We start from the raw sequence: 22,839 nt of genomic DNA, 5'->3' as shown, positions 1-22,839 counted from the left end.
TGTGATGTGCCTATGTGTAACTTACAGCTGCTTTACTTGGCAGCAGACCGAGGTAACAGTTTGTCCTGTATTTGATGTATTTATTCCCCCAATCTTCATTTGCTCAGCTCTCTCTGAACAAAAGACATTTAGGCTACAGAAAGGAGGAAAAATCTGTTTAGACAAGTTTAAATCTTATTTTAGAAGTAACTGGTAATTGGTAGAAAAACAAATCAAATTCACTAACTGCCTCCTAAATGTACATCTTGTGATGCACAGTCACGCCAGCTGGATACAGATGGCCACTCAGTTTCTTGTCCATGTTGGACACTCCTGTTTACTTTGACAGCTGATTTGGCCTGGCTTGTTTGGCCTTCAAAAACAAGAACCTTGGGATCTGGATTCAGAAATAGGATTTGATCAGCTGGAATTGTGAGTCAGAAGCAGAGCACAGCTGGCTAAGCATTGCCTTGTTAAAGCTCTTTCACTTGCAGGTAATCTCAGTCAATTTTACGCTGAATGGGCTATTCGTTATTGTCTACACAGTAATATGGCATTCCAGGACCAGAGGAGTGCCTCCCTTTCCCTAGAAGACTCTCTTCTCCATGTTACAGCCCTGGCAACTACAGACTTTAAAAATAAAAGGAAGCCCATCAGATGCCAGGTACACTTCAAGGCAACCTAGCTGCAGGATGTTTGCTTTCTGTTAGACAACACTCTCCTCCTCATCTGAAACAGCATGCACCAAAATTGTGCTCACCAGAAGAGCCTGACAAGTCTGCACTGCTGTCACCTGGCTCTCTTAGCTACACAGAGTTTCCAGCTTCCCCAAGGTCTCCTATAAAGAGTATATCACCAAGAGCTACAAGGTGAGAAAAGCGATGTGTGAGCACACCGCACACACATCTGCATTCAAGAGGAGATGGTCACACTCGCACAGAAAACTACAAGCAGAACTCGAGATTCCAAAAGGCAAAGAAGTGTAAGGCATTTACCCTCGGCTTTGCTAGCTCTTTCACAGTTTCAATCTCTTCATCGGAAATGATATCAAGGAAGCGAACAATTCGAGGTTTGTCCCACTCGTCTTCCTGTTTGACGGGGCCCAGAATGTACCTAGGATTCCTGTTTCCATCATAGTAGCGGCAGAAGAGTCTTTTCTGTCTCCGAGGGGTCTGAAAGCAAGATGAAACAAGATAATCAGGAAACTTCCATAATATTGCTAACAAACATTAGATGAGAACAAGAGATTGGAGCAGTTCACATTCCCTACCTTAGTATTATGCTACAAAAGTAAGAGATGCTTTAAGCTTGAGAAATCAGTGCTTCAGGTAAATTAATATTACTCTGTAATGCTGCAGTAGGCAGTACTTTACACATTTAGTCCTATTAAAAATGATTTTGTCACTGAAAAAAACAAACACTTTCATTCGATACCATATATCAATCTAGACTCCCAACATCCACATTCAGTTAATTACAATTGTTTAGTGAATTTCAGTTAGCCTACAGTAATATTTTTTCTCTACTGGCCAGAAGGAAACAGGGAAGAAATCCAACACATGCTAATCCTCAGCTCTACGTACTCAGCCAACTGCTACAACAGCTTCCTTGCTTCCACGCCACATACAAACTCTGGACATTGTTTTGTTACGGTTGGTGTCATACATGTGAAAACAGTCTACTCCACTTTACCATTTTGAGACCCTCCCCACGGCACAGCATTTCGTACTTCCTTCTCTCAGGCAGGTAATCCTTTTTCTTAACCTCAGTTTCCTTCTCTGTCTGGTCTTCTGCATCTGTACTGGACTTATTGGCTTCTTTTTCTTTGGCCATAATATATTCAAAATATTTCATGTTCCCATTTGCTCTTTGATGCTCAGGATCTGTTGAAAAGGAAGCAGACCTTTGTCACTGGCAGGCCTACAACTTGCAAAGAAGCGTACAGAAGAGGCTATTAACAAACCCAAACACAAGAGGTGAACACCGCTGCTATTCAAAAAGAAATCACAAACATCTAATCTGGTTTGAGAGCCCTCACAAGAAGAGTTAAAACTCTCAGACAGGCTGGAAGCAATGCTAGCCTGCAGTACGCACACATCCTTACTCATCGCCAGAAAATCACCCAATGCACTGTCAGAGCAAAGCTCAGCTCATTCACAGCTAAGAAACTGCTCACTGTGAGGCTGGGATCCTCTGAGGCACAGGGGTCCGAGCACTAAGAGATCGGGGCTGGCCACTGCAGCCTATCTGATGAGGGAGGGAGAGATAAGGAAACAGCAACAGCCAGGCAGAGCCCAGACAGCACGACTGGCTTTAAACTCAACAAATTCCCTGATGGGAATTAAGAGTTCTGGTGACAAAGCTTCTGACAACCACTAATCTTACAAAAATTACTCCACTTCCCTAATAAACAGTTCTCACTAGCCTTTGCTGTAAAGATTAGGTTTAGCTCTAAATCTCTCAACCCATCCTTTACATAGGAAATCAGTGGAGTATTTACAGAAGCATGAATACTTTAGATATTTCATAAAATGCACTGAATCTTAGCCCACTGCACTGCATTCTGTATTTCTTATTTTTCCAAGTTTTTCAGCTCAAGTATGCTTGATTTGAATTTAAATAATTTGGAGAGATTTTGGTATTGGAAGGTGCATTGGTAGTGGAAGAGAGCAATCCTTAGCCATGACACTTTCTGACATGGTCATTTAGAATGTTATTGCCCATTTCAACTCAGAGCAAAATAAAACGTATGGTAATGTAACTCTTAGTTGACTGAAAACTACATTAAAATGTTAATGCTCAATAATAATCTATTCAAAAGCACGTGTACAAGCCAGGAAGACCAAGAGTCCTCAGTACAAATCTAACAGATGCTCAGTCACGGAGCTAGACCTTGCTGAGCTTCAGGCCTCTTTTACATACCCAGTTCGAGAAGGCGTTTGGTGAGCATCATTGCTTTGCCCAGATCCCCCTGCTGATACACAGCGTAACTCAGGTAGTCCAGAATGTAGACCTTATCTGCAGAAGACACTTCTCCCTCATCCAGCTGCTTCAGAGCTTGTTCCATCCAGAGCTCGGTGTGGTAATAGTCAGCCTCTGTGTACGCAATCTTTCCCAGCTCAAAGCAATCTTCAGCTGTTAAAAAGGATTTGTGCTTTACACCTGTATTTGAAACAAAACAAAACTAATGATTTTCACTGAATTCAGGATCACTCCCCAGAGTTACATTCAGTTATTTCCTATTCTTCACAGCACAGTTTATTGCTGTTCCTGTTGTGGTCTTCAGCATCTCCCTTTGGTGACAGCTATTTGTTGAAGACTCAATTTAAGCATTTAAAACCTATAAACCCTTGACAGAACACGTAATTGGCTACATGCAGTTTTCCATTGCCAGGAAGCCAGCGACTAGCTAAATGTCTTTACAATTTGTGGAAAATAAAATAAATCCTCTTTCCTCAAAACACAAACCACTTTAAGCCAGAGCAATAGTAAGCTAAATAAGAAGTTCCCGACGTCTGTTTTCAATGGCACTGTATTATTGCTTTCAGAACATTCCTGAAGCACATGTTGTTAGCAACAACTCAGGGGAGGAAGAAAAAGAAAACATCCATAAACTCCCAGCTACTCAAGATTTTTGAAATCAATGTTAGAACCATTTTAAGGGACCTCTGAAAGATTAAAGCACTAGCAAGCAAATTATAGATTCCTATTTTTGCCACTGTAGATGAAGGCCCATTGAAAAACCAAATTTCATCTTGTAAAAAGGAAACAAAAATATATGAGATAAAGTAAAAAAAGGAAACTAAGACAAGGAGGGACTAAGAAGGAATTTTTATTCTTGCCCAGGACCTGCCCAGAAGGAGCTAAAATTAAATTTCTGATTACGTTTTAATCATCCTGAATTTCTAACAGCAGCTCTCACTGCTGTGTTCCAACAGGGGAATTCTTCTGTTGAAGAAATGCCTTAAGAGATGAAATAGCTGAAGAGACAGTCCAACAAAAGGAATATCCTGCAGACCTTTGTTTCTGCTCACTAATTAAACATCTCGCGGTCCATCCTGGGATGGTCAGTGATTCCAGGTTTGAGCCTAAAGCCACCTGCAAGCTCTAAGATAATGCAAAGCTTAGGGAATTAGGTACAGTGCTGGTGTGTGCTCTCAGGGAGGCACAAAGAGATCCTCTGGAAAGAGTAGCAGGTTGCACAGTCATACCCTAGTACATTTAGGAGCGACATAACATCCACACCTGAAAAGGCAGCTTAGAATGGTGCTAAGAAAATATGCCCTAATAATTAAGATAAAGAAACAGCATAGCCTGTAACACACAACAGAGAATTAGTAAGCAATACAACAGTAGTTAAGATTCTGATCAAAACTTGGCCACCTAGCAACTGAAAATTCCCTGGGAAAGGAGACAAGGAGCACAAACAACTGACTGTGTGGGATGTTTCTCTCTGTAATTTTAAAGGTGAAGAGACCAACCTATTTTCTTCTGTATTCTAGAGTTTTTGGGTTCTGCGATTACACTTTGTTATATGCAGTTTGGACAGCTCGTTGCCTCACAAGAAGCAAGAAAATACAGTCCACCCGAAGCATTTTGTCTTTATTTTTGGGCTGTTTTAAAACAAACAAACAAACCCTACTTATTGTAGTAAGCTGAATCTGTAGCTCTTTGAGACAGTCTTGAACTAAACCCAAAAGCAAGGTTATACATCATAACATATAAAGCCAATTACCCTTAATTTTATTAGGCATCTGACCACAATGAGTGCTTGCAAAAACACAGATGGATTGTACAAAGCTGATATTTTGCCAGTTGGCACAATACTGGTTTTGAACAGAAGAAATTAGATTAAAAAGTAGCAGAGAAGATTCTTCTGGCAAGGAAGAAGAGTGTCCTCTACGTACAGAGGACATACCAAAGTAACCTCTGCTAAAGGTTACTTGGTAAGCTCAGGTTCTTTGCATGGATATGATAACGGTCCCTGTCTTTGTTTTTTCAGTTTATGAAGCTTAAGTTCAAAGAAACAGAAGTTCTGACCTGATAGGCCCATATTTTCAATGGGTGGGACAGGGATATCAAACAATAGAGTTATTGTTAAAATACATTGCATTGTGCAACAAAACATGGTATCTGCCACTGCCCAACTACTTCAACACAAGGAAAATACTCAAGCAAGCATACTAATTTTTTATTAAAACCTATTAATGCTAATTTATCTTACCGTAACTTATCCGTGAAGGAAGATGCAGATTTTTTTTTAAAGAAATCTTCAAGTTCTAGCACAAGCAGGAAATCAGCATGTGATTAGTGTGACAGAACAGAGTGTAAATTCAGAATGAAGCCTGCATCCTGTGAAGGGCATTTCAGCCCCATGAACTCTGAGTGCGGGCATGAAAAAGCCCAGCAGGCAGGGAAGCCACATGGCTGTAGCTTCTGACAGAACCGGCGCAGCAGCGGACCTGACAGGACACCAGAGCGGGTCAGGCCCTCCTGGGTGCCTCTTTACCAGCACGGCCTGAAGCGACAGCTTCCTTTCTCTTGATGTGTGGCAAATTATAACTTACACCTACATCAGCCAACAGTCAACAAGCCACATCGCACCACATTTCATAAATTATTAGCTAATTCAAAAGCTTCCTGCTGCTACCTTCACACAGCATAGTCAAACAAGATGGAACACAGTGAAAGGATTTGTCATCAGCACCCTGAGCACAAGTTCACAGTGCGTTCTGCAAATTATGCCTGTGACTCTTACCTGGGAGATTTCCTCTTGAGAGGGTATCTGTATCTAAATTATATGTGTCTTGAAGCCGCAGGAGGGCTTTTGCTGCACCAGTCTGATCTTCATCATTTGGGAAGAACTGCCGCTGGATAGTCATGTTGGAGATAAAGCCTGAAATGACAGGGAAACACTTGGCCTTCTTTGTCCTAGGAATTCTACAAATGTGATGCACGAAACAACTCCCTCCTCCAGGGAAAGCTAACATTTAAGGAAAGGCCATTAGCCTTACACAGCACCAAAAAACACTGAAAGTTTGTTTCCAAAGAACAGGAGTACTGCTCAGGTTCCACTCAGAAACTATTTTTATCTTAACATGGAAAAAAAATTACACACAACAGAAAGACCACCCCCACCTGGGGAATGTTACCAATGTTATATCTATAGCTTTTGTAACCATTCCATGCAATCTGCCTCTCAAAAGGCTTTTCATTCAGTAACATGGAATTTAAAAACAATTTAGGATGCAAAAAATAAACTGTATGAAGAGTAACCATGTAAAGATTAATGCTGGTCAATATAAAGATGAAAAACAAAGATGCTGACATCTAACCTCAAACAGCTTTTCACAAGACTTGAGGCAACTAACAGGCACTAGGAAGCCAACTGCTTTCTGGGGACTTGGGCATTAATGTGCTTACACAGAAACTTGAGAAAACACACAAAGGTTTCTCAACAGCCATCTTAACACTATCCTGAACTGAACTGGAAACACATTTCAGCACTGCCATTTTTTAATGCATGAGTTTGCTTGTCAAAATAAAGCAAAGGAACAACCAAAAGAAAAACTTAAGAGGTTTGGAAGCTTCTTTAAAGAAGCATTAGGGTGATGTTTATGGAATGAAAGACGAGCAGGTTGCATGAAGTGAAACACTATTCTCTTTCGGGACCGTTGCCTGGTCATTAATCACATGCAGCTATCTGCCCTGCTACAAAAGGGCCCCATTTCTTGCTGGTGAATGTGCGTGCAACCTCTGCTGCTGCTTGCAGGGCCCTGCAGCAGAGCTGACGCATTACCCTCTCCTCTGGGGGAGAGCTGCCCCAGTTTCCCCCTTCTGCTTTTGCACAGCCAGGAGGCCCACGGGCTGCTTGTGCTGTCAGGGGAAGCAGAACCAGCGTCTTGATACATACAGTCACCAACAGGAACGGCAAGAGCAGTCAGCCCCAATGGCCTATGTCTAAACAGCCACTGACACCATTTTTTTTTTTTTCTTCAGAAAAGTGACTTTGCTACTTGACTTCTTTGTCCCAAGACAAGTTGTATAACATTACCTCGCCAAGTGCAGTGCCAATAAACTGTCAAGTTCATCTAATATCCTCCAGTTGCCACATGACCAAAAGCAGACAAATTCAATTCCAATTCCTAGCAACAAAGCGCAACCACACAACACCTAGCTGCAAAACCATCCACAAAACAATGAACTAGCCACATTTATGATTTTTGCCCCATTCTTAATACTCCTTTTTAACTATTCAGGCTTGATAACGTTATCTGTTTATGGAAAGGTTTTGTACTTTAAAAAATACCATATCCTTCCACTCCTTTGCAGCCTTACTTCTACTATGCTCCGCTTCCCCCGGTATTTTCCCTTTTCCTCACAATTCAGTCAAAACAATCCCCTCCCCACTCAGAAGTTGGTGTACTGCTCCAGGCTTCTGGCCAGCAGGTGAGACATCTTTTCAGTTGGCACATTCAGTCTCTCACAGCAACAACTGGGAAGCTGAATGCACTGAGTTCCTATCAGAGACTAACATTGGGCTCTTCTGAAAGCTCCATGCTTCATTAACGTTTAACAAACCTACACCTGATGTTAGCTACTTGTTGAAACATTTGCATAGGTGAAATATAATAATTAGCCCAACTTCCTTGCACTAAAAATCTTGCTCATGGTCAACTGCTATTTTATGTCCTGTTGCCTACTGAAGAGCTTCTACTCTTATGCAGGAAAAGAGGCAGCAAAGTGTTTTCCACACTAATTCAGATTTGTTCCACAAATGCTCAGTCTCTGCCAACATTCAGGTTTCACACCATCACACCTTAACAACACCAGGCACGTCAGCAGCAACAGCACTTGACCATACCCAAAGACAACCCCCGCTGTTTTGCACTCAAAAGAGGTTTTTCCTCCCCCTTTTATCTTTTCCATGGAGTTGTCAGACTTACAGATGAAACTTTCTAACAGACTAGTTTCCTGGAAGCGTATACAAAGCAAGCCCTGGTACCTTGCAAAATTTGAAGCCTCCAAAGAGATTACTCAGGTTAAACACTCCAGTTTACCTAACTATTTGTAGAACTCCAATGACAGCACACTGATAGCAAAATGGCTGGACTGCTAGGAATTTTTTTTTTTAAACATTTTTTATGAAAGCATCTCAAAAGCAGACTTATAAATTTAATTCAGAACATTACCTGTGAAAGACATGGTCCAGTAAGTTCAATTATAATGTGATTGTTGCTTTTACTACAGGCATACTCACCATCTGACATGTCCTTCAGAACCAGGCTCTCCAGCTCACCCCACTCTGTGTTGAGCCGTTTCATCAATTTGAATGCATTTACAGGATGTCCCAAAAACCCCTCTGGGTCTTTCGTAGCAGTGTCTGTCAGCTGATCTAATTTCTCTGCCCATCTACAGTGAAAATACATATTCATTAAAAGCTGTTGTAAAAAGCCTGACAACAAAGTCGATGTCAAGCCATGCAGCAGTCTTGGCTAATAAAAATCCCAAATTGCAAGCTTTCACATTTTCTGTATTTAAAGCACTTCTGGAATGAACACAAGGGCACCTTTTTTTTTTTTTTTTCCTTTAAATCTTCTTTAGGGACAGCCTAAATCTCAGGCTCAAGAACTTGGGTTTCTATTTTTGCATATCACAGAATCACCTAGGAGAATCACCTAAGAGACCTCCAAGATCACCTAGCCCAACCTCTGACCTAACACTACCAAGTCCCCCACTAAAGCAGATCACTGAGCTCTACATCTAAACATCTTTTCAACACCCCCAGGGATGGTGACTCAGCCACTTCCATGGGCAGGCCATCCCAATGCCTCACAACCCTTTTGGTAAATAAGTTCTTCCTAACATCCAACCTAAACCTCCCCTGGGGCCACTTTAGCCCATTCCCCCCAGAAGAAGCACTCACACAGCCCCTGAGAATCGGCAAGAGCTGTTTATTGCCGGGACACCTTGCAGGCAAGCCTGAGGGATGTCCGTGGTGTTTGGTGGCTCCAAGCTAATGCTTGCGATGGAGCCTGAGCTACGAGCAGGGGGCTTCACCGCACTGCATGGCTGTCCTCGCACACAAGGAGGCCTGCTCCTTGCCTTGCTCTTCTCGTGTTCTTCCTGCCGCCCCAGCTGGCAGTCAGAGGGCCCAGATGCTCAGCGAGTGCTGGGCCAGCTGCAGGGGGCCTGTTTTATAGGGCCCGCAGCAAAGTGGTGGCCACGGTGGCCTCAGCAAGCCTCTGCAATGGAGTGGCCCATGCATGGCCAAAGGCGGCTGTGCTGGGAGCAGCCTGGAAGATGCCCTCGCGTGGACAAGGAGGAGGGTTGGGGGGCAGAGGGCCCCTTTTCTGGGGCTGGCTCACCAGGGCCATTTGGCTTGCCAGAGAGAAAGGCTGCCCCTCGGCCACAGGGACTGCCCTGCACCTCCCAGCCTGTGCCCTGGGTTTATTTTTAACACTGCTTTTTAGGCAATTTCATCCCATTCTTTACAGAGAAGAACAGAAGCAAGGTGCATCTCCAGCCCTAATTCCCACGTGCGCTTTGTGCTCCGAGTGAAGAATTTCTTCCTCACGTCACATCTCATCTAAATCTCCCCTCCATTTGCTCAAAGCCATTATTCCTGGTTCCATGGCTACACTCCCTGACAGAGTCCCTCTCCAGCTTTCTTCTAGGCCCCTTTTATGGGTAAGGTTAGGTGGCCAAAATGCAGGACCAAGCAAACTGCAGCCTCCTCTACCTGGTTCCACACGTTCCACATGACATTTTCCAGCTCAGGCTCTAGCCTCTCATCAGTGTAACAGAATCATGAAGGCTGGAAAAGACCTTCAAGATCGTTTGGTCCAACCACATCACCCACTAAACCACGTCCCTACACACCAGCTCCAACCCCTTCCTTGAACACCTGCCAAGAACAGTGATGCCACCATTTCCCTAGACAACCTATTCTAATGCCAGCAGAGCCATTATAAATTTTCAAGCAATGAAAATTTTGAAAACGTTCATTATGTATTCTCAAGCAATACCAAAACATATTTATCCACATTTTAATAATTTTTTGTAAATGTACTTGACTTCTAGACACGTGCTCTTCAGTCTGTGGTAAGTACCACTGCCTTCCACACTGTAAACTTGCATTAAAGAACACGTAGCTGTCAGGATCTCAGATGAGGAGCCCAGATCAAGTTTCTGGTGCTATAATTCTAAGAGTGCGAACCTCTCTCACTCTTCCAGTGATATGATCCATCCACAACCCCAACACACTCTGCAATAGGCAAGCAGCCATTGTTGCCCGCCTCCAAATAACCCAGCTTCCCCTCCCTGCCCAAAACAAAGCTGACCTACAACATGAAGACAAACAACAAAAGCCCATCTGCTGTTCTTGTCAGCAGCAAAGTGGCTGACATGGTTCCCTCCCAAACAGTATGCTCACAGCGCTCCTGTGGAGCGACTGCAGCTTCTGGCAAGCTGAAGGCTGAAGAAAGTAATTTCAACAACTTGCCCATTCACATTGCACATGCACAATCCCATTGTACATCTTCCACTGCATGATGATCAAACCTAACAACGTGCTGAAAGTCCCTGCAACTGTCCGCCACAACCACAAGGCCACGATTTCTTTCACGTAGTCTCGTTTCACATAAACCTCAACCGCAAGCCACCCACAAGGTGTGAGCCATCCTCCCCATCTCAGTGGATTACCAGCTTTCAGCAAGTTTATTTAAGTCCACGCAAGCTACCAATGTCCTTGAGCTAAAGCACAGAGCCCAACCAACTCAAAACTGGCATTTTTTTCAGCTTCTCTCTGACAGTTATTTCAATTTTTTTTTCCCCTGAGAGCAGCCACCTCCAATATAATAAAAACAGAGCTGTGAGGCTTACACGATAAGCTATATTTACATAGTTTTGTTATCCAGACTTCATGTTCCCAGCTGTAAAGAATATACTTATGACATTCCAAACCTGCGAGCAATTCCAACTCTGCATTTTAGGTGATAAAAATAAATGCAGCCTGACAGATCTACCTTTCCTCCTGGATGGCAGGATATAACCCAAAAAGGCTAAAATAAAATTCATGCATCTACCTAAAATGGCTTAATCACCCTCACTGCAGATTTATACACATTTTTGAAAGCCAGGAAACCATCCTGTTCTGCAATACAAAAACTTTATTTCTAACTCCGATAAAATCCGAGATATCATGCATTTTACACTTAAATCAAAATATAGCATGTAGAAGGAGACTGTTCTTGTAGTGGGTTTTTGGTATTCATTGGTTCAGCACTCGTGGGCAATACAGCCACCCCAATGCTGATCAGAGCTTTTACATCTGGCGTATGTGTCAGTGCAGCCCTTGTAACACTCACTCCTGGCTTTCAGTTTCCAGTGAGCACATCGTCAGGAAGAACTACTTCCCCTTGGGGACTACATGCAACCAGGAGCTCTGAGGTGAAGACACCATACAGAAAGCAGGTTGATCAGATTTCACCATCAGAAAGCTCCATAAAACAAACCTATGGCTTGGAGATCACTTAGGACAAAAAACAGGAAAAGCTTCTAGTTCAATCTTTGCCTCAGAGGCAAAATTCCTCAAATTTAACGAGCCTTGAGAAACACTTTTTACATAAGGGTGGACTCAAATTATTAACTATTAGCATTACGAAACAAGCTGCTTACTTTTTGATCTGTTCCAGCTTGCTTTCTTCTGCCTTGATGTAGTCTTTTAGTGATACCACCAGATCTTTTTCTGTATTAATTAAGTCTGTCATATGACCTAGAAAAAGGAAGAACAGCATGGTTAGACAAGGAGAAACAAAAAAAAAAAAAAAAAAAAAAAAAGAACTTAGATTAAAGGAGTTCCTCTCTTCTGCTTTCTCCCTTTCTTCCTTTCCCAAAGTCCTTCCATATTTATTTAAGTAATCCTGAAGGACTATTTGAGTAAAGCTTCTTGCCAGTTTTTTGAAAGAAGAAAATCTCACGTTGGACAAAACTTGTTGCCATGGCAATTAGCATAATATCACATATTTATTATTAGAACTAATTCAGGATTCATTTGGAAAAGGAAACAGTTTGCAACAGAGTAAGCTTTTATCTGAGCATAAATAATGTAGAGCAAATAAAGACAAAACTAAGGAAATATACAAAGACTTCATCTTTGATACACAATACTAACCCAGCATTTTATTTTTAAGATTACTTGCATGACATTGATGGGACCTCAGGCAGACTTTTTTATTAGTTAATAGCTGCTTCATGTCCTGCAAGCAGGCAGCCGGCAGGTTCCCCATGAAGCGATGCAGCTGTGTCACACAGCATCAGGACACAAAAAAAGGGTACGCTGACAGACAGGTATCATTAGGTACCTCCAGCAGTTGCTTTGCTTGCTTCTATGTATCTGCAACAGTCCGCACCAATGTTTTGTCTGTAATTTACTACCCATGGGAATATGTAACGAATACAAAGCCTACCCTTGGTCATCAGACTGACTGGACCAACTGAATTCAAAGCATCTTTCTCTCAAAGGCAAGAAGTCAATCAGGTCCTGAGAACTAGGAAGTGGATTTGGTTCTGTACCAATTAAAGCTCCGTTAACACATCCCTGCAAGATCAGCTTTGACAGCCATCAAGAAATTCTTTCACCCACAGCACATAGACCGAGGCATGTCTCACCAATGGAAGTGAAGAAGTCCGTATGGGCATAAGAAAAAGGCAGCAGAAATCCAACAGCTATAGAATACCAAATCTTGGGGAATGCCATGGCCATAGGTCAACAGCTGTCACCTCACCACGGACCTACAAAAGAAACAAAGTAGGTAAAGCATCACTCTTTACCCCAAATTTGACTCTGCCTCTGGGAGAGACAGCTTATTCCCTCTGGGCTGCTCCTAGCTCTCAAGGCAGCAAAATTCAGCAGCAGTTCCACCCTTGATAAACTTGAGCATGCACAGCAGCTCCCAAAGAGGGCTGACACCATTCTGCAGACTTGCTGGTGCTTTTGGATTTTGTGGCAAGAGATGAAAGAAGAGCTTGGTGACAGGGCCTTTCCAAGCATTCTTCATCATTTTGCCATCTGTGACACACTGCAGACAGAGCCAGGGCTGCTTCACAAAGAGCACAAAAATCTCAGGACAGCTAAGAGCAGGCACTCAAGGAAAATATCCTATCAAATAAAAACACATAATGACAAGTTTATCACCCAGGAAAAAAACAGTTGCCTTTGATCAAAGGAGGCCAGTGGAAGAGGCAGGAACAAGCCCCTGAAGAAGCAGCCCAGAGTGAGGCTTGTAGCACACTCCTGCCCTTCAGCTGCCCGCTGTCACTACGCCAGCACCCCACTGAGAGCAGCCCCACCACGAAAGGTTTCCCCAGGGGCTGGTCCACAGCAGCCGCTGCAGGAGCCCAGGGCAGGCACACACAGGCAGCGCTCTCTCCCACGGACAGCTGCCAAGTTCACAGCCTTCCAAGAGCCTGAACCCTCACGACAGACCAGGATTTCCTCACTACTGAATGCTTTAGAAGTAATTAGGTTCTCTTGGAATTCACGAGATTTAGTTTTTTCCATATGCAAAAGTGTATTCTATCTCCTCAGCTAAACCAAAACGACCATATGTGCAAACAGAAACTGTTCTAGAGAAACTCTTACAAAGGCAATACAATTAATGAAAGGAGGGGTGGGGGGAGGAAAAGCAACATTCTAAAGTGGCTTGGCCTGCTCAGGGAGGAAAGCGATTCGCTTTTGGTTGAACTGACAGCACAAGTAGGGATCAACATAAAAGCAGGTGTGCCGCTCCCACGTGGTGCAAACAAACTCAGGCCAGTGCCAAAGTCACACCTGAAGACAAACCATTCAAGCCCAGCCCTAAACACAATGAACAAAAATCCAACTCTGCAGGCAGCCTGTAATGCTTACCTAGCTGTCAGCATAGCCCGGGGCTGCTGATAACATCTGTACAACTCTAGTTATTTATCCTGTGACTAACGTGAGCCTCGTTAAACCTGGCCTCCAAGGGAGTAATTGCTCCAAGTTAACGGATCACATCCCAAAGTTTTCTTGCAGACAAATTTCTTCTCACTCTTTCCTTAAGGAAAGCTGTACCCACACACACAAGGCCACTGTGCACACCTGCACTCTTACTACAAACCGCTCGATTCACATTTTGCTCTGCAGAGAGCTGAGCCTCCTGCTCATTCAGTAGGCACGCTAATGCATCTGTGAATCAATTACAAAGCACAAACAGTTCTACTACGCGGTAAATATTTGCTCACGCTATCAGTACTCAGAATTCATTGAGCTATTTGTTTACTGCGCTCAGGGAAACACAAGGAAGGCTCCAGGACATTACTTTTTACTATTAATCAATAGGAGCCCTGTTTCCTAAAACATAAACAAGTGACAAAATGAAAACCCAGCTGACGACAAGAGCTACGTCTCCTCCCCTCCACCGCTCCCGGTGACAGTCTCCCACCTCGCACAACAGGAGGTTCCCTAACCAAAGCTTGTCCAAGCTTTGGGAATGCTTTTCCTCCTCTTTACAGCCTGTTCCAGCACTGGGCTGGCTCTGAACACTGTTCCAGCCCTCCTCCCTCCTGCCACCTTCACCGACACACTGCAGAAGAACGGGTGGCAACAGGCACAAATTGCAACAAGGGAAATTCTATTTAGGTACAAAGAACAAGTTCGTCACGGTGACAGCAGCTGAGCATTGGAGGAGGTCGCCCCAAGAGAAAGGATTGCCCATTCTTGGAAGAATTTCAAACTGCACAGGCCAGGCCTGCCTACCCTCCAAGCTCAAGAGAAGGTCAGACCAGATGACATCCAGAGGTCGCTCCCAATTTCACTCTTTATTTTGTTTTATTTTGTGTCTCCTGCGAGGCCTCAGAGTGCTGTAGCAGCTGTCAGCCACCCAAGATGACTTCCCTCCGGCCAGAATTCAGAGTTGGAAGCAGAGCCCAAGGCAGCGGCCAGCCAAGCGCTGGCTGCCCTAACAGCAGTTGCTAAGTAGCACGGCTTCCAAAACTTCTGCAAAAGGATCGGCCACAGGTTCCCAAATCAAAGAAAATAAAGCTCACTTAAGAAAGATGCTGGGAATCTCTCAAACACACAAGCTGCCAAATAAGTAGGCTTAATTTCTTCCTGTCAGAGGGATGAGAAGCCTCTCCATGTTATTGCTGTCTGGCTCTCCTCCTCAGCTGCGGCCCTCAGGCACACACAAAGATGGCATCTGAGCGTGGTGGAGAGGAGGAAACCTACTGCCCACACGCAGGATGAACGGCTCTGGGCCTGATTTCAGTGGGAGGCCGGCTGACAGCTTTCACACAGGAGATTCCTATGCCTCTGGGAGAAGTATGGTTGCTAAGCTTTGAAACAGTAAAATGTGACTGAGCATGAAAAAATGATTGGGGAAAACAAACAAACATGAAGATACAAGCAAAACAGAGCAGCAATGAGATGAATAACATTGCCACGCACGGCCCAGGATTCCCCAAACAGTAGGGACAGGCAACAAACATCATTTCAAATAATGAAACTTTAAGGTAGTTTTTTTTCTGAGGACTTTTACAGATTTTGTCTCTGCTCTACAAGTGGAAACAGAGCAAAGAAAAAAAAAAAAGAGTTTTCATGCAAAGAAAACTATAACTAGGGCTAACTACAGAGTGATAAAACCTCACAGCAACCAAAGCCATGCTGAAGAGATTGACCAACAGTACTTATTACACAGCTCTCCTCGCCATCCAAGAATTTTTTTTTATTAAGGTAAGAACCAAGTGACCTACTCTAATGTAAAAGTATCGGTTAAAGAGAGCTGAGACTGGGGGAGAAAAGGACAGCACCACAAACAACCAACACTGCCCTCTGCAGCAAACCTCTCCTCTTCAAACAGGGACCAAACGTGAGCCTCAGGACAGGGCCTGCTCGGAAACACACCTCCAAGTGAAAGAACTTTCCCACAGTCCTTAGGTACCAAGTACCAAGAACATGCGGCTGTCAGCGTTATTTAACAGTCACAGTACAAAAGGTATCAGAATCCTGCTCCTTAAGTTCTCACACATTTTTAAATCCATTTTTGAAACAATGAGAAAACAGACTTTCTAGAATCACCCCTCCCGAAAGAACATGGCATTGCTTACATGGCATGCATGGGTTCTTTTCAATTACAAAGTTGTAAGGTAAGTACTCCTTTCAATAAGGCTTCTACTGCTGTGTTGGTCCTTCTTGCTGGCTGGCAGTACATCCGAAGGACTTGTTGTTTCTGCTTTTGTTTTGAAAAGAATATAAAGCTGCCACTATACCGCATCCCTAAGATGTTAATTATCAGATTTCTGCAAGACAGAAATTGTTCACTAGTACGTGTTGAGAATCAACATCCAAGTCAGTAACACTGGGGAGGTGTGTTAAGTTTCATTTATTATCTGCTTGAAGACAGCACTCTGAACAGTGCTGCTGGTACACAGATTTGTAAGCAGGGACTGGAAGCCAGGTTTTTTCTAGGTCTCTTGCACAGTAAGGCTGAATGGACACAGCCCTCCCAGAGCCCACTTGTTTTGACTTTGTGAGCCAAGACAACGAGCAGTGGCAATGCAGCAGAGCATTTATCTTATTAGACACAACAAGCAGAAGGCTATCCTGCTATTTATCCTTCTGCTCAAGGATTAGCAGAGCATCAATAGAGCTAAGACATTTTAAGACACTGAGAGCGATTAAAAAGAAAGCAGGAAAATCCCAGTGACCAACAGCTGAAACACATTAACAGATAAGAGCTCTTTTAGGCTGAATTTGGATCCCGGGTTGCTCAGCAGTAGCAGAAAGGCTGTTCCTCTCCAGGGGAACAGCGAGTCCATCCCAAGTTACTCGAAGAACTGCCCAGAAACACAGGGTGCAAATGACAAAGATACTGTTTCAGCAGACTTTATTTACAGTTTTTCTTCTATTAAACAGAGTCAATTCATAAGTTTTTTTTTCAACACATATATTCTGGCATATATTTCAATTGGTATATTTTTGAATGCATTCAAGTATATTCTGTATTGGGACACTTTACAAAAAACCAACCAACTTTCTGTGTCTCTATGTCAACGTGGAGGCAGAGCTCTCTCAACTTCTGTTTACCCTCCCACTTTTTCCACAGTGTCACTCCTAATTTGTCATTTACAGGTTTCAACCTGCACCGGGTATTTTCTAATCTAAACGCACACCTCAAAACCATAGCTGGGAAAGCTACGCTTTAAAGGCCCTCCTCATGCAACCGTGTTTAAGCCTCCCCGGGTCTAATAGCTGCCTTCTCTTTTGGCTCCACGCACAGCTCTCGCTGTTCATTAGCGCTGGCGTGGGAGAGGAGCTGAGCAGCAGTTCCGCCTCGCACCCCGCCTCAGCTGAGCCTGGAGATGACCCATCACAGACAGAGCCACCCGTCCGTCAGCAGAGGGAACCACCCCGCGCCAAACAGCTGGTTTTTGCTGGGGGATGAGGCAGCGAGCACCGCTGCACAAGCTTTTCATGTGGTTTGCCGGATGGACCAGCCCATGTGAAGGGCAGAGATCGGGAGCTGCTTCTAACAGGGCAATGGTTCAAGAAACGGTGCAGCTTGCCCACAGCTAAATGAATTATCATCTAGGAGAGACTGATACCACAATCACTGCTGAAGTTGCAGAATTAATACTTTAAGTACAGGCAAATTCAGGCATATTCCTGTTGCTTTCAGTCCCAGGAAAACAAAGAAATCAGTACTAGTTCTGTCAGCATGTGACTAAGAAGCAGCACAGAGTACTCTAGGTCAAAATGAAATGATCTGTGGAATGGTCCAAGACATTTAAATGCATGCAGCGAGGATCCTGAAGCAGCAATGGGTGCTGAACAGCACAGTGGAGAACACCTCTTAGGCCAAAGGCAGGTCTCTGCTTCCCAAACCACCGGGGAAGTCATTGCCTTTCCTTCCCATCCCCACCACAGCACTGTCTGCACACTTGGCTGAACAGCCTTTTGCCTTGGAAGAAGCTGTCAGTTATGAGAAGTAGATAATGTTAAATGCAGCTTCTTCCATCTGCCAAAGCCTCGAGCAGGGAATCTTTACCTATCCAAAAGAGGGGAACACTTCACAGCACCTGAGTGCCTCTGCAGCTCTTCTCCCTAATCCAGGGGGAAAAGCGTGCCAAGCGGGATGCTGGGCAAGCCTTTTCCTAACAGCAGCACCTTTTCTCTGCGAGCCTCAAATATCTTTCCTCCCCAAAATCGCCCAGCTTTGGAGGGGAGCTGTAATGAGACTTGCACATCCAACACGTTTATGCTCTTTATTCAAGAGCATCCTCAGGGTTCCACGTTGGACTTTTCCCTTCCAAGTTCGGTCCCACCGAGCTACCCGCTGAGGGTACAGCCTCCCAAGTCAGACACCCGGCGGGTTTCACACCCAGCGGCTGCCTCACCGCGGCCCAAAGCCGGAGAGAGGAGAGCCAACCGCGGCTTTACCCCCGGGCGGCGCTCACCACGCACGCCGCGGTCGGGCCCTGCCCCCCACACGGGAACTCCCCCGGGGGCGTGCGATCTCCTCCACCGCCCCCCGTCCCTCTCAGCCCCGGGGCAGCCCGGCGGCGCCCTCCCGCCCCCCTCCGGAGGCCGCCGGCTCCCGTTGCGTAACGGCCGGCAGGGGCCGGGACACCGGGGCGCCTGCCACGTATCGCCCCGCTCCCCTCCTCCCTCCCCGAGCCCGCGGCAGGCGGCGGGGCCTCACCTGCGGGCGCGGCCGGGCGCTGAGGGGCGGGCAGGGGCCGCGCGACCGCTGCCAACGGCTGCCAACGGTCGCTAACGGCCGCTTGCCGCCGCCCGCCGCTTTTATAGGCGCGCGGGCCCCGCCCCCCGCCTCGCGCCCGGCCCCGCCCCGCCCCGCGCTACGTGAGCTCGGTCACAGCGCCGCCCGCCGCAGTGCGCAGGCGCCGTGGCGCTGGGCGGGAGCTGCCTGAGGGGGCCTCGAGCCCCTGAGGGGGGGGCGGGTGCTGAGGCACCTGCCCCGTGTGAGGGGCGAGGGGCTTCTCCCGCAGGGCGGTGCCTGAGGGGTCGCAGCCCCTGCGCCAGAGCTAGAAAGCCAGTTGTGAGTGGAAGTAGCCGTCAGAAAATAAACCTTCCTTCCCTCTCGTTCTGGTCGCCTTCCAACAGCAATACAACTCCTACAACTCACAGGAAAGGCGGCGATGCTGTACAAGCCTCGAGCTGAGGCGGCCGGTTAAAGCCCTGTTATCCAAAGAGGCCGTAATAGCTAGGCAGAGATTTAACTGCAGCTTCTAGAGATTTGGCAAAACCTCACATGCTGTAGAGGCATTCAGCTTCCTCCTAGCGAGACTGACTGCTCTTCCCCTCATCTTCTGCGCTGCTCAGATGCATTGAAAAAGGCAGACAGGAGGAATCCAACAGCCACAAGTTTATTAGCTCATTTAGTAGCAGGCTTGCTTATATTTGTCAGCATGTGGCCAAAAGCTGCCTCCCCTGCTGCAACTGCAAGCCTAACAGCATGCTGCTTCCTCTTCTGAGCAATCCTGCAGAAGCACTCTGCAGGTCCTATGCTGAAGGGTACTAAAATAAAGATCCTTCTAGAACAAGAACGAGGCACAAGAGACCCCCTAAGAGCATAGCTGCTCTGACTCACAGCAAAGCATTATTTAGCCCCTCATGCCTACAGTGCTGGCAGCCTCCAAACACTTGTAACTGGGATTTTCTCAGCTTGATGTGGTCCAACTATTTATAAACCCTCAGCAGAGTTCTCTGCACAACGTTCCTCCTCTTGAGCTAGAGCTGTTTGCACCCACACCACTCTTCACCCAGCAGTTGTGCCCCTCCAGCCAGGGCATGGAAAAACATCTCCATTTATTCCCTGGGAACTTGGCTCCACTGTCTTAGATTTGATCAACTAGGTTCCTGCACAGAAAGAGACAGCAACAGTAAATATCTATCCTTATGCAGGCTGCAGCACGAGAGCCGACCTAGCTTCTCACTGTAGAAGCATGCCACATCTTTGTTCTCACTTGTCCTCTCTGAATCTTTTCCAGCTCTTCAGAAACCTTCTGGTGACACCAGGCTGTGACCTGCATGCAGTGTTTAAGACACATTTTTATATTACAGTGAGTTAAAGCACAGTACTGCTTCACTTTTCCAAGTGCATTGACAACTTAGGTTTATCCTCTGGAAAGAGAGGGAGCCTCATCAACTTCCAAGCATGTTCAAACAGTGTCAAAACCAAAGACTACATTGCTGACAAAATTAAGTTACTAACCGCAGATTTTATATCATCAGTTGTGCAGTGCAAAAAATAAAACACAATTTTATTTTTTGGCCAGGGTTGGAGGACCTTCCCTAACCAACAGCAGAAGCAGGGAGGAAAACAAAGATACAACTAATCCCAAAAAGCTGAACTGAGCAAATCCTTCTAAAAGGTTACTCAGATGTTAATGTGTCCTCTACACCTGTAGAGTGTTAGGAGCACAGGCTGCCATCAGCTGTATGAAATTAAACAGTTTCTCTCTTCTTAGCTCCCCACCCTGAGTATCAGAAGCTGCAGGAGTCCCTTATATACATGGTATAGACTACAAGGCTAATTTTAGAGCAAAGCTAGTTTTGGTTAGTCTGCATCTAAAATTTAATGATAGAGGGAAAGACTACTCATTAACTTTCTCTTTAAAGAAGTGGTTTGTCTTTCCTTGGCCTCTTCCTAAAAGAAGCATTTTTTTACCAAGAGGTTTCTTGTGGCTTGACCATAAATTTTCAATGTGAGCTTACCAGTTTTAGGTACTTAAAGCAATTAACAGTTGTTGTGCAAGAGTCAGCTGGTAGCAATTCTGATGCTTGTTTCTGCTTATTGAGGGCAGCTGGAGGGACACAAAACAGAACAGCAAGAAAAAGCAAGATTGCTAGTGTAGCCGTTATTAGGTTAGAATTACATTTTCCAGCCACTTCTTTGGCTTGAAAATCTTTTACCAACTGCTAATGCCAATACAAGTATATTACAAACCCAGATTAAAAAAGACTCTTGGCAATACCAGAGCAAAGATTTGCCTGTTTTGTAACCTCCTCTATATAACAAGTAGCTGTTCCCACTGCTTGTGGCCTCCTTGCCTGCTCCTTTTTTTCACTCTTCTTGCATCAGGCGAGTCTCAGGGATTCACTTCCTCTGGTGGCCTGCCAAAGCTCAAATTAGTAAACTACAGGAAGCTGTCAGAGATTTGTATGGCCAGGCCTTCACTTCACTCACAGGATTGTTTGTAGCATGAAGCCTAATGTCTGCAGGGGACAGATACAACACAGACAGTTTATAGCTGTAATCTACACAGCTTGGAGCCCTGCTCAGAAACACTTGCAAAGAAACTCAGTGCTAAAGTGACAACTGATATTTGTGCTCCTTAATTAAATACTTCTGAGAATAAGTGATGAGAAAGCTTCTGTTGATTTTGAAGTTGTCTGCCCTACTTACGTGCTTCAGAAATATTCAATTTGGTATTGCAGCATCACAAGAAAGTGTATGGACCCTTAGAAAAGTTCCCAGGAATCTCTCTCAGACCGCATGGCTTCCCACCACTCACGTCAGTCACAGAACTGACTAATCCCATTTTCTCTGCATGTCCTGGCACAGCACAGAGGCCAGGTATACATGATTGGGCTAATCCTTGATTTCTGTCAGCTGCACGTGGCAATGGAAGGCTACAGCACTGCAGTACCTTTGGGGGAGTCTTTACGCTGCAACATCGTGCTCTGGCCTTTCGTCCTTCCTGTGGATAGAGGTGCACTTCCACGTGACCTGTTGAGAGGCTGTCCCAAGATTTGAGGTCCAAAGTACCACCTCCAGCTGCTGCCCTCTAAAACCAGCACTTTTTGCAACGTTTCTGCAGGCAATTAAGGTCAACAGATCTGTTTAACAGCAGGGTGGATGCTTCCCTTAGAGATTATACTTCAGTCCTTTATCTTATTAAGGGAAGATGTGTTTTGTCCATTAATTCAATTAGCCTAGTGGATTAATAAGATTGGGCTTGCTCTGTTTCAGGAAGCATATAAATAGCAGTCAAGCGTAATTAAACCTAAACTTGTAAGTGATGCTGGTAACAAGAGTGGTATTTCCCTGCATACTCACTCATTATTTTTACAAGCTCTGCTCTCAAATTACATGGCCTGAGCCCTCAATTAAAATGTCTCAATTCATGACCAAAAAGCAAAAGGCTGTGCTGAAATCATGTATAGGTTTATAAAATTCTCTTTGTGCTAAATATGGGCACAGGTAGGCTCCAACCCAGAATAACGTTTTCAGTGTTCGAGAGAAATCCTGTTTGTTCAGTTCTAAAGGCATGAAAAATATTTGTCATTATTCTGACATGTCTCTTGGCAGAGTGCACTTTCCAATCAAACCTATTCACTTGCAAATCCAGATGCAGGTTTGGGTGCTTGAACGCTTAACAGCTCCATTCTTTAGCTACATGCAGCTCTTGGCTTATTTTCCTGTTTGAGGACATATGGTCCTCAGCTTTATGCAATGCTCTTATGATACAAAAACAGAGAAGCTTGAGAAAAAAAAGGGAGGGGGGGAGGGAAGAGAAGAAGAAGAAGAAACTAACAGAGCTAAAAGGAACGAACTCCCGTGCTCTGTAAGAACAGCTCAAATTACTGCAGTAGCACTGTTCTCGTAATAACTTCTGTGTGGCAAAATGCAGCACGTGGGTCTCTGAAGCAGCTGTGAAAAACAGAGTTTTCTCTCAGTCTCACTACCTCTGGGAGCTGATCAGAATCCAGAGCAGGCACCCTTCTAGCTGTGTCAAGGGTTTCTGAGCAGCCCGTGCAGAACTACATTTCCCAGAGCTCCCCCGGGGGGAAGAGCAACTCAGTGAGACAGC

General features: G+C 45.0%; 1 protein-coding gene across 4 annotated transcripts in view; it reads right to left on the bottom strand.

Moving 5' to 3' along the window:
• The window catches only part of P4HA1 (prolyl 4-hydroxylase subunit alpha 1), a 36,194-nt gene extending 17,380 nt beyond the window's left edge, over positions 1 to 18,814 (bottom strand). For all 4 annotated transcript variants that reach the window (XM_082764969.1, XM_082764968.1, XM_082764971.1 and 1 more), the window contains exons 1-8: positions 18,705 to 18,814; positions 12,652 to 12,774; positions 11,659 to 11,755; positions 8,240 to 8,391; positions 5,738 to 5,875; positions 2,902 to 3,141; positions 1,672 to 1,862; positions 975 to 1,151 (exon numbers count right to left, since the gene is read on the bottom strand). In XM_082764969.1, coding sequence (XP_082621095.1) covers positions 975 to 1,151; positions 1,672 to 1,862; positions 2,902 to 3,141; positions 5,738 to 5,875; positions 8,240 to 8,391; positions 11,659 to 11,755; positions 12,652 to 12,745 — 1,089 coding nt within the window. In that variant the 5' untranslated portion in view covers positions 12,746 to 12,774; positions 18,705 to 18,814. The remainder of the gene's footprint in view (positions 1 to 974; positions 1,152 to 1,671; positions 1,863 to 2,901; positions 3,142 to 5,737; positions 5,876 to 8,239; positions 8,392 to 11,658; positions 11,756 to 12,651; positions 12,775 to 18,704) is intronic.
• Between the last annotated feature and the right edge of the window lie 4,025 nt (positions 18,815 to 22,839).

Source organism: Aythya marila (assembly GCF_965140915.1).
Source record: "Aythya marila genome assembly, chromosome: 7".
NCBI lineage: Eukaryota > Metazoa > Chordata > Aves > Anseriformes > Anatidae > Aythya > Aythya marila.
This window is presented reverse-complemented; position numbering and strand designations above follow the sequence as displayed.